The 14,960-nt window shown below is 41.6% G+C and overlaps 1 protein-coding gene across 2 annotated transcripts in view; it reads right to left on the bottom strand.

Annotated features, from left to right (window-relative positions):
• Positions 1-1,209: 1,209 nt before the first annotated feature.
• LOC307260233 (rho GTPase-activating protein 7) overlaps positions 1,210-14,960 on the bottom strand; it is a 35,662-nt gene continuing 21,911 nt past the window's right edge. For both annotated transcript variants that reach the window (XM_080040416.1, XM_080040417.1), the window contains exons 10-17: positions 14,422-14,581; positions 13,818-14,016; positions 13,025-13,238; positions 8,466-8,580; positions 7,845-8,084; positions 7,270-7,499; positions 6,192-6,365; positions 1,210-2,891 (exon numbers count right to left, since the gene is read on the bottom strand). In XM_080040416.1, the coding sequence (XP_079896542.1) occupies positions 2,783-2,891; positions 6,192-6,365; positions 7,270-7,499; positions 7,845-8,084; positions 8,466-8,580; positions 13,025-13,238; positions 13,818-14,016; positions 14,422-14,581 (1,441 nt within the window). In that variant the 3' untranslated portion in view covers positions 1,210-2,782. The remainder of the gene's footprint in view (positions 2,892-6,191; positions 6,366-7,269; positions 7,500-7,844; positions 8,085-8,465; positions 8,581-13,024; positions 13,239-13,817; positions 14,017-14,421; positions 14,582-14,960) is intronic.

Genomic DNA, 14,960 nt, shown 5'->3' with positions numbered 1-14,960 from the left:
CCCATGGGGGCAACATAAATTACACACTATAGCTTTAAAGCAGCTTATTTTAAAATTTTCAGATTAACATCAAATGACTGAGAAAAAAATCACCCAACTCTGCGGTGAGTTTAGGCCACTAGGAGGCAGCAGACTGACTCAAAGCTACCACATTGTCTCCAGCACTACAGCTCATGTGTTGGCATACTTGGCCAACAGACTAACATTACAATTCCCATGAGAGTTGAGATTGTGTCCATCTGATGAATGTAATTCCAGTATTTTTCTCTTGTTTGGTCTGCCACAACTCCAACAGATCAATTTCTTTTGATGCTCAATGTGCCACTATCTTCCCCAGCTATTCTCTGACTGAACATTGTAAATTGTCTTTAAAACCAATTGATTTTGGTGCAAAAGGCTGAAATGCGTAGTGGAGCTTCAGAGTATTAAATGAGACAGAGTCCACACTTTCTTTAACCAACAGCTTTCTTTGCTTTTGACCTCTTGACCTGAAGTTCATCCAAAGTCCACTTTGGTACTTGAGCACCAATACGGAAGGAACAGACTTGAACAGAAAAATGAAAGGTGCCGCTCGGCGCCTACAGGCTCCTCTGTGCTTCTGTGATTTGTAATTTACATACATTATCCTTCTTCCTTTAAATCCTGTTTAGAGCGGGGCGTGATGCCTTCACCACAAGAAGTATTTTTACAACACGTTTTGTTGCTCGGCTTCTGTTTTCCCGCTCTGAGCGCCTCTGTGTTTATCTGTTTGTCAGCGATTCAACACTATCTGCTGATCTCGGAGATGAATCAATAAGATATGTAAATAAGCTGTACGCAAATTAGACACAAGTGGTGGTTGTAAGCATGATAAATAGAGTGAAGAGGTGAGCGTTTGTCTTGAGTTTTTATTTTTTTTGGAAGTCTGCTGCGGGATCACACTGCCAGGCTTATTAATCTCTTGCCTGTTTCGCTGGCGCAGTGTGGCACCTCATCTTCACACTGCCTGCTGTTTCCACCCAGCCTCCTCTGAAATTACAGCTGCTAATCTGTTATGCAGTTGGAAGAGAGAGAGAAAGAGGGGGAGAAAAAAACAACAGGAAACAGATTCAGAGAGAAATAAACATTTTAATTAGGTGTTTTGGCACTGATAAAACTTCCATTTCACACAAACAAGAAGATAACATTTTTTTCTTCACCAAAAGCTCAATATTAAATATATTTGTTTTATTTAGATATAAGATTTGTTTATTTTTATATAGACATTAAGTTAAATAACCGGAAATATGGCGTTTGAATGAACATTGACTTTGCATGCACACACCTGCCCCGACTTCACGACAATAACATGGATTTGAAATGTGGGACAAGACGGCTTATTAGAGTGAAGTAACATGAAAAATACTGCAAATGACGAAATAAATATAAATGTTGAAAAAGAAAATTCAGGAAGTGTTGGCGGGTGTAGTTGTTTGGTTGGGATATCCGTCACAGGCTCACACACACCCTGCCAGATGGCAAGGCCTCTATCCATTCACAACTTTGTCGCGCTTCAAAGTCACGCAACTGTAGCGTCGTCCTGTGGAGAGGTAGATATCGCTAGACTTTGAACTGTCACATGCGTGTGTCCTGTTGTAGAATTGAACAAAGTCATAGAGACAAATTAAAAAGGGTAGAAGAGTCGCTCAAATGGCACATTTTGAGACATTTCAATGGCGCCTGTGCCACGTTTAAAAGGGTCTGTAAGATTTATATTCACAACCTAGAGTTCAGTTCAGTTCATCTGCCTTTGGTACATGGATAATGGTCTCAACATTGAACACAGAAATCAATTCCAGGTGATGCAGCTTTTCTCTGCTACGAATGTGGTTTTGGTTTGTGAGCTTTTCTTCACCCAGAAATGTTCCATCACGGCATCACACCCTCGAAACACCATTCTGTCAATGGGGGTTTTTCAGGTTCTTCCAGGGCAGCTGGATCTAGTTTCTCTCTGTGACGTTGCTTTGTTCCTGGATGGGGCCGTTGTCATTTTGCCTGTTCAGCTTCCACTCTCTCCCCTCTTCCCACCTTTCCTTTCCATTGAAGCTTGAATGTCTGGTGCCTAAAAGTCTGTTTCCTCTGTTAGTGCGGGAAGCTGCCATGTGTTTCCCGCTCCTCTTACTGCTGCTACGGGAAAGAGATCCATGGAAAACAATGGCTACATTTTTCGATTTTTTTAAGATATTTAAGGCAAACAAATAAATAGAATTGGGCAAAAATGAGGATGTCAGTTCCTGGTACAAATGTCCATATAATGTCCACTTTTACGTTGCGTCCCCACCTCTGCTTTGATAAGAAGTCAAATCAGGCCTCCGCTTTTTTTTTTTAATGTCCTTCGTTAAAGCTGGCCACCCCCTGTTTTTTTTTGTGTCAACCTTTAGTGTGAAGTGTAAAAGGCACAGCAGGGAAGTGCAAGGGTGCTGTTGGCAATATGCAAGGTCGCTGACAAAAAAAAAAAGCAAACACATACAACAACACCAAAATAAGCCGAAGAGACACAACTGGCTTAGGGAAGCAGACATAAGTGACCTTCCCTGTTTGCTGTGCTCTGGGAAACAAGTTTCACTTCCAAAAAACTTGGGAGGAAGGAAGTCCTGTGAAAATGATGTTGTTGTCTATTTTATTTCACCCCCCCCAAAGCATTCTGTCATGAGGTGAGATTGGGGATGCAGTTTAACAAGAAGTTGGAGGGCGAGGTGCTTCAGATCAGTGCAACATCTGTAAATCATTCGGAGTCCTTAGTTTTCATGATGGCGTGGTTGGGTCATATCTTGGTCTCTTTGTGGTCCGCTCTGAAGGAATCCCTGATGGCCAGCAGACCCGAGGCCAGGAGATGTCCACTCACTTTGCAGTGCCACTCCTGCGACCGGCCCCTGGATAGATAGATAAAACAGATAGAAAAGGTCTTTCAGCAGATGAAAAGTTGGCAAAGAAAAGTTGAAACAGAGAAAACTTTCCGCATTGTTTTTGAAGGATATACATTTTCTCATGTATTTAAAATGTGTATAGACATCATCACGACATCCACGCGCCTACTGTTTAGACATTCATCAAGGTTAAAGGCCTTGTGGGCTATACTTAACTATCTTCAGAGTCACGCTATTCTTACATTCATTTTTAAAAACACTGCAGGGAAACAAGTGCAACCTTGGCGCTGAGTGCAACATAGATGTCACATTCTTCTGTTTTCTGCTATGAGTTTGAATGAGATCTTCTAATGCTACTTCAATAATGTAAAATAGAGCTAAATGGAAATATTGCAATACACAAGTCATGTCTTTCAAGTCTCTCAAGCCACATCAGGCAGAACGAATGCGATTCACTTTATTATCCGTTGAAAAAACTATAATATATTTTTTTTGTTGGGTTATCAATGGGACACGTTTTAGGACTTGAAAGATGTAGCGGACCCTTGAGTAAATTCTAAATAAATCAGGAAATGAATACGGGGTCGTAAGGTTTGCAAGAAAGACAGCTTTTTTCAAGTCACTCGAGAAGACGATTTTCCTAATAAAATAAGCATTTACAACGACCAACATATTGTGAGTTTTTTTATTTAAATTTGCGATAAAATCTCATATCGTCCCATCCCTAGTCACAAGTCAACATGTCTGCTAGAGGAGCTGTGTACTGGCTGGCTTCCAAAGCGGCTTCACATGTTCGACCACTGTAATATTCTCATAATATTTCTTGCTAATAGCAAGAAAACACATTCTTAGTAAGTGTTAGAGTTATATTTGTTTGTATGTGTTATGCCTCTCTGAACTTGTGTTTGTGCCGCAGCTTCGGGCAGACTCCAGTCTCAACCAAGCATCCTTGAAGTTTCTCTCTCACTCACTCTCTCACTGGGCATATTAACTTTCCTCTGGAGGCGATAGAATATGCCTCACAGGTCTGTACTGTAAAAAAGCCCTGTTGACCTTGTGTTGTGGATCTGTTGTCTCGCCTTGAAAGCTTACAAGCACTTAATATTAACGTCAGAGCAAACAGGCCCACACTACAGCCTTAGCACAGCACAGTTTATTTTGAGCCTCTGTCATGAGAGAAGATGAGAGGAGAGAGCAAGTGAGAGACAAAAGGAAAGAGTGAAGGCATTTTATCCCTCTGGGTGCTTTAATTTCTTCCATACGTGATCAGTCTTGCATAACAGCAGCATTTTAGCAGGCCGACAGGGCTCTGGTTGCTCGAAAATTATCTCAGAAAAGGAGCCTTATTTCAGTTCTGCACGCACCTTTTGCCGCTTACGGATAGCGGTTTTAGCGAAAAATGCCTGAAATGTGAATGTGTGTTAGATTGATAACTGCTTCAGTACAGCTCCTGGCTGTCTCCCTGTCGCTCCACACGCTCTCTTCTTAATTCGGCACATTATACTCGTTGGGAAATTAGGAAGGAAGAGACACAAGGCCGTGAAAGAGTGTGTGCCTTTTAGTGGAGTTGTAATGGGCCCCGCTAAAAGCCTGCCGAGATAATCACACAGTTATACATCAAACCTGTCTTTGGCGATATATATATATATATAGTCACGAGTCACAGCACTCTGAAACGCCTTTGATTCAAGTTCAGTCTGTTTCTCAAGCTCTTTCCACGTGAATAAGAAATATTCATAAAATGTTAGTCCATCAAAGTTATGGCTGACCTTGAGGATGTTTAATCAGAATGCGCGACTGGGATTTCTAACTTCTTAGTAAAGACTGAGGTAAATGATGGCATACTGTTTCAAAACAACAAGTTGGGGAAATATTTTAATATCTATGTCCCAGACCGTAAGTAGTATCTTCTTAGTCAGATCTATTCAAAAAAATGTAAGTCACCAACACAAAATTAAAGTTGCTATAAGGAGCTTTCAGTTCCTGTTGATTCTAGCGGCACCTTTGGACAAAAGCGGTATTTTTTCTTCTTTTTCCATCAGTCCCCAAGCGCGTGCCATAAGTGCATGCATTCGTGTTGGAAGTGAGTGAAAGAGAGACCGCAGGATGCATCGCCATGAGGTAATGTATTTATATGTGACTATGTAAGATTAATAATGGTAATATGATGACGTTGAAGCAAAATAAACTTTGATTTAGAACTGTTCGGGAAACACATAATGTTTGGACAGCCCCTTAACTTTTCCCCTATAATGCTACCAGTGCAGTTTAATGACTGAGTTACTATGAGCCTCTGCAAGAGAGCGGCTGCCACCTGTTTTCTGTTGCGCGGATGTTCATTTCATTTAATCAGCCCAGACAAATAGATCCGCAGGGCTCCGCCGAGAGTCAAATTGATCATGTAAGCAGCCGAAAAAGTGCAGCAACTTGGTTTCAAAGGGCATGAATCATGAGAAGGAGGGCCCCTCTCACTCCCGTGCTGCTCAGCTCCGGGGAGTTTGTGATTGTGCTGCAGATAGATGCTGGCAGAGGTCAAAAACCCAGAACAGGCTCAATTAAGACGGATGAGAAGGACTAAGAGCTCTCTCCGGATATTTCTTTTAACAGGCTTCTCACGGCCTTAAATCCTCTCAGCCTCTGTTGTTCCTGCAAATGACTTTGCCCTTGGTTTTAACTCATCTCTTATTTGCACTCCTTAAAGGGCCATTCTGACATTTAAATGTGAACAAATCAAATCAAATGAGGGTTGAAGTACCAAAGTGAAGGATTGGTGTTTTTTTTGCAGGGACTAACACTTGGGTGTTTTTGTAGACTTTTGAAGCAATGCTCATGAATAAATGGTCCTTTTTTGTCACGTCCTCCCATTTTCTTAATCTCTGCGTTTGATGTACGTCTAAGCAAAAACACCATAAAATATCTGCTAACGTATGTCCCTTCAGTTATCTTTGTGTACATTGTGCATCCCCCACTGCAGCCTCATCCTACCTCTGCTTCTCCTCTTTCACTTTGCACTCTGATGATTAAAGGTGCAGTGTGTAAAGGGCAACAGCTTTTTTTTTTTTTAACAGACTTGGTAGAAGTGGAATATAACATTTATAAGTGTTTTAATTACTATTGCTTGAAAATAAAAGTTTGGGGTTAACCCTTAAGGCAGTGATGGATGATGCCACCTTTAGTTACTAGCTTCTTGTCCTTGAAGTCCACCGCAGCTTCTGTAAATTCTACATCACCTAGTCACCATTCACCATTGCAAACTAATTGGTAAGAGGATCCAAGGTTCACTCTTTCTCAAGCTTCCATTCTTACCTGGTATCAGTTCTACAGAGGTGCGTCAGTCGGGTCTTCCTGGCTCCAGTGGGCTCTAGCAGGTAGAGGCAGGCGTGTACTGTGGCCCTGGCCCCCTCTGGTAGCACCTCAGGGTGCTCTGTGGATACACAGGACAGGTACAGAGGGCCGGAGGCTGGGTCTGCCTGCCACGTCCTGGGAAAGGAGAAGACAAAAAAGTGAGGGAAATGTGACCGTTTGCCAATAACCTGATCTCTAACCGTCTTTATTTTAGCATTCAATTGCTCGCAATTCTAAGCTCTGTATCGTGTTAACATGAATTTCCATCATGTTGAAGAGTCAGAAGCTGTAAGTATACATTTCATCAGTGGCCTGCTTTTAAAATAAACTTTTGGGGAAGTTCAGCAGAATCCAACGGGCTTGGGGCTGAGAAGTACAAAGTTGCTATATTTTCTGCTTGGGGCTTGAGAACAATGAGAACGTTTCTTGTTTGAACGTAGAGCAGCTTTTAAAGGCTTAATCGTGGGGTAACACAAAGTTCATGTGTGCACTGTCATAAAAAGAGAAATGATGACAGGCGTACACAGTGTGATTGGATCCAGCTGCAAACACAGATACTGTCGTGACTCATCTGACTTCAGGCTTGGATTAATATTTCATCAACCAACGACAGACACGACTCACACACACAACCAGACAGCTGTCTCCGACTTTAGGTAAAAACGTCACTTTCAGAGAGACATCTCCATCCCCTTTTAAAGGCAGAGTCAGCGATTCTGGAGAAAGCTTGTTGTCCAAACAAATCAGTGAATATGTCCTCACTATCCGCTACCTGCAAGTACTGTGAATGCGCAAAAATCTGGTGCAGTATACACAAGGTGTATGTAAACACAATAGCAATAGCAACATGCCCGTTTACAGAGCCTAGGCTGTGTATTGACTATGGATTTATTTTTTCAGCGCACACACAGTATTGTAAGGAAACAGATCGTGTGGAAATATTCACAGATTTGGACAAAAAGTGATTAAGCATTTTTTCAGAATTGCTGCCTTTAGACCCAGAGGCCTGTGAAGCCTGGGGCTCGTCTGTCCTCATTACCTGAGCAGAAGATGCTCCTGTTGGGGTTGGGAGCCCAGGCTGTGGCCCTGGCCCTGGAGGAGGTAGCGGTAGACATCTGTGTCCTTAGATAAAGTCTGGATGACGTTGGCCTGGCGCAGGTTTCCCTCCCACAGATGATGCTCCGTCATCAGCCGCTGGAGCAGATCCTTCTGGGGGACGTCCACCTCCACACAGCCTCGCCACATCCACAGAGGACAGCCGTCATCCATCTGCAGGAGAGGGGAAAACAATGGAGTCACTGGGAGGCTCATGTTTCTCAAGTTCTCTGCCCAGGTGGTTAATTCCTTCTTTCTTTATTTTACCTACTTTACAATCTTAGAAGATTGGTTCCATAGAGCTTTTACGGTTTAACTCAGGCTGTGTTCTTAAAATGCAGGTCAGTCTGACCCATTGCGTGTCCTTTTGCCCTCTCAGTATAATATCATCTTTGCTAACAAAATAAAAGGAGAAAACCAACAAGCCTGAGGAGCCGTTGTAAAAGCCAAAGGCCAGAGGCATTGAGTTTTGCGGGTTGTACATCTTCTCTATAGGTATAACTCCCTCTATCCATTTACCTTCTTAAAGGCCAGCTCCACAGGCTCCGGAGAGGAATGGCTCTCCCAGCCTCGGCTCTTCTCTCTGGCCTCTCTCAGCAGGTGCTGGGTGAGAAGCTTCATTTTGCTCCTTCTCTCCTCCTGCTGCTCTCCATCTCCTCCACTCTGAGCAGGGGACAGTTGGCCTCCTACCTCCTCACAGGGGAGGTCCTCAGTGGGGCCACAAGCACTCATACACTGACCAGGCCAAAATTCTGGAAGCTATGAAAAGGATTTTGTTGTTTGTGTCACTTCAGCTTGAATTATTATAATTTTATTTATTTATTTTTATTTACATAATTATTAAATATTTCACAGCTGTTACATGGCATGGATTTTTCTGTTACATGATACAGGAACACTAAATTCCTTAATTTCATGGATTTCATGGAGGAAGACTCCAGGAGATAAAAGTAGAAATTAATTATCAACCCTTTTTTACTTAAAAAAGCATTAAGCCGTAATAATCAAGATTTTTTTTTAAAAGGTGAGGGCACAACAAAATAAATAAAATATAAAAATTAAGATGGAGAAATGTTTTCTTTATAATAAAAAAATAATAAAAATTGTCTAGTGTATAGTTTGAGGTTGTGTGTTTTGTACCTGGAAGAGCCTCTGTGCCTCAGTGATCATGTTGGCCAGGCCCTGTGTGGCAGCCAGGGTCTCACTCAGGTCCCTCTGGTCAGGACGGCCCAGGCTGTGCTTCCGGTGACCAGACCTGCAAGAGCAAGATCAACGTCACTTCCATTGACAAAATCATATATCAAATTGTGTCTTCATCCATTTTAAAGACATTAATTTACAGTTATAAACCCACATGTTACATGATTTGTCCTGTCATGAAAGTATAGTGAGTGAAAAGCTAAACTCTTACTTAAAATGTACGTGACAAAGAAAATATTCTTTGGTTTATACGCTTGTGAATGTTACATAAAGTGTCACCATACTGTACAGAGGGAGTCATTGGGTGATTCAGTGTGTCTTTCTCTTGGGAGAAAACCACCAACCGTACACTTACTAGCTGCACTGCTGTGACAAGCCAACACCACTATGTTACAAAGTTAGACACCCCTCACTGACTGCTCTAGTGAGAACATATCACACTCCATACTTCTATTTCCAACTTGTTTTTTTTTTATATAGCTTTGGGAACGCTGACAGGAAATTGGAAGATGGTAGTGAAACAACTGACACAGTGGCGGCAGCTTCACTGTGCAGGTAGTGTATGTGCCAGCTGACTGAGGCAGTTCACACAGACACACACATGCACACACAGATACACACACGCACGCAGACACACACACACACACACACACACACACACACACACACACACACACACACACACACACACACACACACAGCAGACAGGAAGCAGCAGCATTTACTGCCACTGACAGATTCAGGTTATGTCGGAAAGCTTTCATGTTGCATCGCTGAGGTTTACTGGAAACTGACACAATTTTTAGGAAGTTGTTGTCCTTGATATTATGTAAAACACACTTTTTATATTTTATGATGTTTTTGTTTCCGATGACAACAAAAAGTTAGAGTTAGAGCGATGAGCGTTTTGTCATATCAAACAGCTTACTACACTCTATTCAGGGCAACAAAACTGAGGAATTAGACATCAAACCGAGCCAGTCCGACGGGTAGTTAGACCATTAAAATGTATTTGTCTCAGTAGGAGTAGCTAGTTCTGCCAAAAAAGCAACATGAGCGAAAAGAGATTTCATAGATTTGTGGAGAGCTGCTGCGAGCCCGAGTCAATTTCCCCCAGCTATTGTTCCCGGCACAAAGTGTGACACGATTTCTGACGGGCCGGGATTTGGCTTCCGAGAGTTGGGAGGCACAAAGTGCTGATTGTGTCATCATGTCATTTCCATCTACTGTCCTGCCAGCAAGAAGGAAGGAAGCCAGCCAACATGGGAAGGAGGTGGAGATGTAAGGGAGTATTGCAGGAGAGGAGTGAGTGAAAAGAGAGGGATTGTAACAATTAAAAGATAAAATAAGGAAGATATAAAATGTCAAATAAAAAATAGAGATGAAAGAGATGGAGTGAGAGTGTATACAAAAATATATATGATAGAAAAAAATAAGTAAAGAGTCGGGTAATGGTGGGTAAGGAGGATAAAACACAAGACATGTTGCTAACCAGTATTGTGTGTGTATCAATGATATATCTTATTCCTCTGTGCTATAGAGCTCCATTGTTGTCTAAATAACACATCAATGGGCCATAGACTTACAATGGGTGACGTGCACACACTGTAGTTTCTTTTGATTCAATTCCATATACAGTCGACGGCCCTGCTGCCCCCAAATACTCACTAGAGCACCAAATGTGGACTAATTTGCTGCTGAAAATATTCTCCATCAAATGCACTATTTCTTCTGTTTGAGTAACGATAGCTCAAATTCAGAGTGAGCAGCTGCTTGAGGAAATCACTGAACATTTAGTTTTTCTTTAAACAGCTATCAGCTCTGTGAGGCTGTACTTCAGTGCATTTTCAATATAATACTAGCATATTGGTGTTTAGCAGGTAGAATCTTTACCATAGTCAACATCTTGTTTTATAGCTTGTTCGCATGCTAACATTTGCTAATTAGATCATAGGACAGAAATGAGAGAGTAGGCCAGTTTTCGAAGCTAATTGGTCCTAAAGCAAATCTTAATATTGACCTGATCATGGCACTAGATAAAAGTTATTTAAGTTCATCCTGAGGGGGTGAATTTCATGGTCATGTATCACTCCTATCCCTCTCTATCTCTTTTTCTAACTTCCTGCAGGATATATATTCTGAAAGGCAGATTTGTGCTGTATATACATATAATATCTTTTACATCAGGGCGGGAAGCTGAGGCCGGGTGGTTATTGGCGGAGGTTATGTAATGTGCACTCTGTGTGTAAACTGTGCTGACAGCTTTTCATCGCAAAGGGAAAGTGTGTGTGTGTGTATGTGTGTGTGTCTGTGTGAGAAACAGCTGGATCTGATCCAGATGTGATGTAATCTGTGAGAGAGGAGAACTTTGGTAAGCTGACGTCTATAACTAAGCAACAAAAGGAGGAAGAAAAACATGTTTCTATAGCACCAAAATGTCAAACTGGCGTGGGTAACAGCAGCTAACACACACAATCAGACACATGCACATGCACACATAAACCGAAGGCAGGGCATGCTCCAAAGCTAAATCAGAGGCTGGGATTTAGAAGTATAACATTATGAAGTTACAGTCGGAAGACAAAACTAAGTATATTAAGGCCCCTTTGGACAAAAGTGGTAGTATTTGTACGACGCCCGCTGTCGCAAAGCTGTTTTCTAGCTCGTGCCAGGCGTGCGAGTGTGAACTGAGAAGGGTGCGTTCACGGACTCTTTTCGGCTCCGTGAGAGTGGTTTTGACACTGCATCAACTAACGCCAGTCAGTACCACACACACCTGATTGCAATGAGTTGATGCAGCAGTGTCACCTAACTACTCTCTCTCACGGAGCTGAAAGATTACGTGTCCTCACAGAAAGCGAATGAACGACAGACGGCATTTAGTATGGATCATGATGAGGTAATGTGTTTGTGTTGTTGTTGTAAATAATGACTATTTCAGATAATGGTTATCTGATGATGGTGAAGCAAAGCAAACTTTGTGTTAGTACCAACCGCTCATTCATTTAGGAGTAAACACTGCAGTCTAGTTTCGCTCCCGTGAAATTGTATACACGTTGCTTGGGAACGCCCTCGTCCCACCCGTAGCCTATATCACTCTCCCTTTTAGCTTTTCTTCATTGCATTCTCTTTTTTTCTGTGATGGTTCAGCCCCGTTATCAGTCATTATGACGACAAATAACCGTCTCAAACAAGGCTTCCGCTCCCCTTCCCTCACCTGGAGGGATAGGCTTCTCAAATGAATCGCGTTGCTGCGCCACACTAAAATCTGCGACCAATACGGATATGTGACCATAGAGCCTGAACGAGCGAACCGAAAATCGGACTGGGTGTACGACCAGACCAAAAGCAGTAATAAAAACTATATAAAAACATCTTTCTTTGCACTGATTGTCGTGTGTACTGTTAAAGGTAATTTATGATTATGAGAGGAAACATGAGGCTGTTTAAAAGATATTTAAATGTCACTCGTAGCTGCTTTAATGTAGTAACAAAATCCAATTAAAGTTGCGTTTTTTTCTTCAGCTTTCTTAGCACAACATTCTTTACAGAATTCATCATATTCTGTGTTACGTGATATGAATTACACCTTTCCTTTGCTGTCACACTTTCTGTAATTAACTTGTGAATTATAATGAAATATAGGAATGATAGCCCCCAGAACTACAAAACCATTAAAACTCAAAAAAAGACCCACGTTCATAACAAAAATAAATTGCATTTTCCTTCAAAGGATCATACATGTGTTTTTTATTGCAACAAAAAAGTCTGCAAACCTTACATTATATAACATAATCATCATGACCTAATGCAGTTGTGGGCATGGGCCAATTCTCACTGTCCTTTGTGCTGTGTTCAATGACACTCCTCATCAACATCCAAGAAGTGATGAAAGGCACAGCGATGTCGTCAGAATATAAATCCCAGATGAAACATAACATAGGGGTTTCCAGTTAACGAGCTAACTCTCCATGTTCCTTCGCATTAAGCCAACGCAAAAATCAAATTAAAGCAAGACACACAGAGTGGACTCCACACCTAACGGAAGGGCTCTTATGCAACAGACTTGTGCAACCGTGACAATACGATTCAGACTTGAACACACACTCCATCCTTTTTTTGTTTTTGAGACGGTATGTGTTGGATTAAAACTGGGCTCACATGAAAAACCTGTGTTTTTATTGGATTGTTTGACATAACACAATAGAAAAAGCATCAAGTGTATTAATATTATTATCATTATAATTATATATATATATATATATATATATATATATATATATATATATATATATACATACATACAGTATATACTGTATATACTATGTACTGTATATTTTTTATTTAAAAAAATAAAAATTCACGCATAGGGTAGGTGCTAGGATGTAGGTGTTTATATGGCTGTTTGTGTATGCATAGACATATTGACATGTTCATTGTACACAGTGTTTGCATTCCTTGGGATAAGAAACATTGAAAAAGCCTAAAGTGTAACCGACCTGGCTGCGTTGGTGTCTCTCTTGACGGTGCTGAGGTGGAACAGTGAGGGTGCCAGACACACGGCGATGTTGGTTGGAGTCATCTGGTTTTCCTCCACACAGGCCACCACGTCCCACAGGAAGTACAGCAGCGTGCGCACAGCCTCCCTGTTCTCATCAGGAAGCAGCAAGATGGCCGCCTGGGCAGCAACCTGCTGCTGGTCCTTTGGAAAATCTGCAAACAGAAAAAGATGATAGGTTAATATTTTATATTCCGAGTAGACATGGTTCTGAACTTGGATGATGAATTCAAGCCAATGCATTACTCAGTGCGGTGGATTATTTTTTCTCTTGTAAAATCACAATCTCTGAAAATGTATCTTGTAGGAAAACCAAAATAAAAATGACATAATTTATTTTATAATCTAATGCTATACTTAAAAAAGAGGCCAGCATGATAAGTATTTAAAATGGGTAGGCTAAAGCCATTGGTATGGTCCAGAATTAAACAGTTTTATGCTATGCTTTGTGGCATAATGATCTGTTGGGGGCACTAAAATAAAAGTCATATGCATTAGAATTCAACACCAGGAACTGTGTAAATTTGCCTAATAGTCTACATTTGTCACTCAGGACCAAAGACTTGAACTAACAGATTGACATCACAATCCCACAACAGCTGCTTTAGGCTTATCTCCATATTGTTTTCTGTTGGAGGCATTTGATCACACTTAGACTCCTCACTTTGTAAAATAAATAGTAGACATGTTACCTTCTCAATACTAGCCACATAAAAACAGAAGAAACTGCTCACATTGGTAAATGTGTAGGAAGGTCTCGCAGAGTTTGCTGGTGAAAATGGGTTCAGGCAGGTCTCTGAAGTATTGCTTCACCATGTCAGCCACGTCGAAAGCGGACTGCCCGTCATATGACACTCCGTCTGGGTCAGACTCCACCAGCTCACGCAGGTACTGGATACGAGACTTCACTCCTGACTTACGGAAAAGACCCACCTGAGAGAAATCGCAACACAAATATATATAAACAAAGTGCTGACTTTTTCTCAGAATTCTGAGATTAAAGTCACAACTGAGCCCTGATCCGCTTCTGTTGTAATGCATAACTGTGTAGTAGTTACAAAAAAATACTTTGTAATAGTAGGTAATGCATAACTGTAGTAGTAACTACACTTTTGTGTACCTTATTGTAACGTGTTACCAAATATTATTATGAAAAGGTCCACTGTTTTCCCTAACTTTTTCGAAAAAACATGAGCCACTGAATGTCACCCGCCTCAAAACAAAGTCATTAGGTCTTTGCAGATTTTGACGGTGTATCATGCCTCATGTCCATCAGCACCTCATAGTGTTTTCTAAAATGTCTTTAATACGCCCCAGTTGGTCTTGTGTCCCCATTACCTGGTCCAGACACTCTGTCCTGAGGTAAACCAGGGCTCTGAGGATGCTGGGAGGAAGGGCCTCTCCGCTCCGCTGCACACTGAGGAGCACAGGAACCCCGAAAACCTGCCGGCCTTTCATCTCCAGCGCCTTGCTCTTCCTCAGTGGTTTAGGAACGGTCCTGCAGAGAGAAATCCATTAGCTCAAACAGCGTGGACAAGGGGCCGAGGGGAAAAGTTATGGAAATTAAAGTATGCTCCCAAACTCTTTTTGCAAACGTCTTGGGAGTTTTTGTAATCTCAACCAGTCCAAGCAAGAAAATTCAAAAAAGAAAATGCTAAACTTGGCTGCTTATTGGATGCATTTCCTTTTGAAGGAAGAGCCAAATAAACATTTTTTGATTACATAAGTCCCCAGTGATCACTAAAATGTGTGTGTGCCATTCAAAATGTGCTCTGAAGGAAAAACATGCGGAGGAAACATGGCCGCTGATCAAAGGGACTGGACTGTCAGAAGGACTCAGTGGAAGTTTGTTCATGTTTGTAAACTGATATCGGCGA

The sequence above is a fragment of the Ammodytes marinus genome (assembly GCF_949987685.1).
Source record: "Ammodytes marinus genome assembly, chromosome: 14".
Lineage (NCBI taxonomy): Eukaryota > Metazoa > Chordata > Actinopteri > Uranoscopiformes > Ammodytidae > Ammodytes > Ammodytes marinus.
The sequence above is the reverse complement of the archived record's forward strand: the minus strand, read 5'-3'. Positions and strand labels throughout refer to the sequence as shown.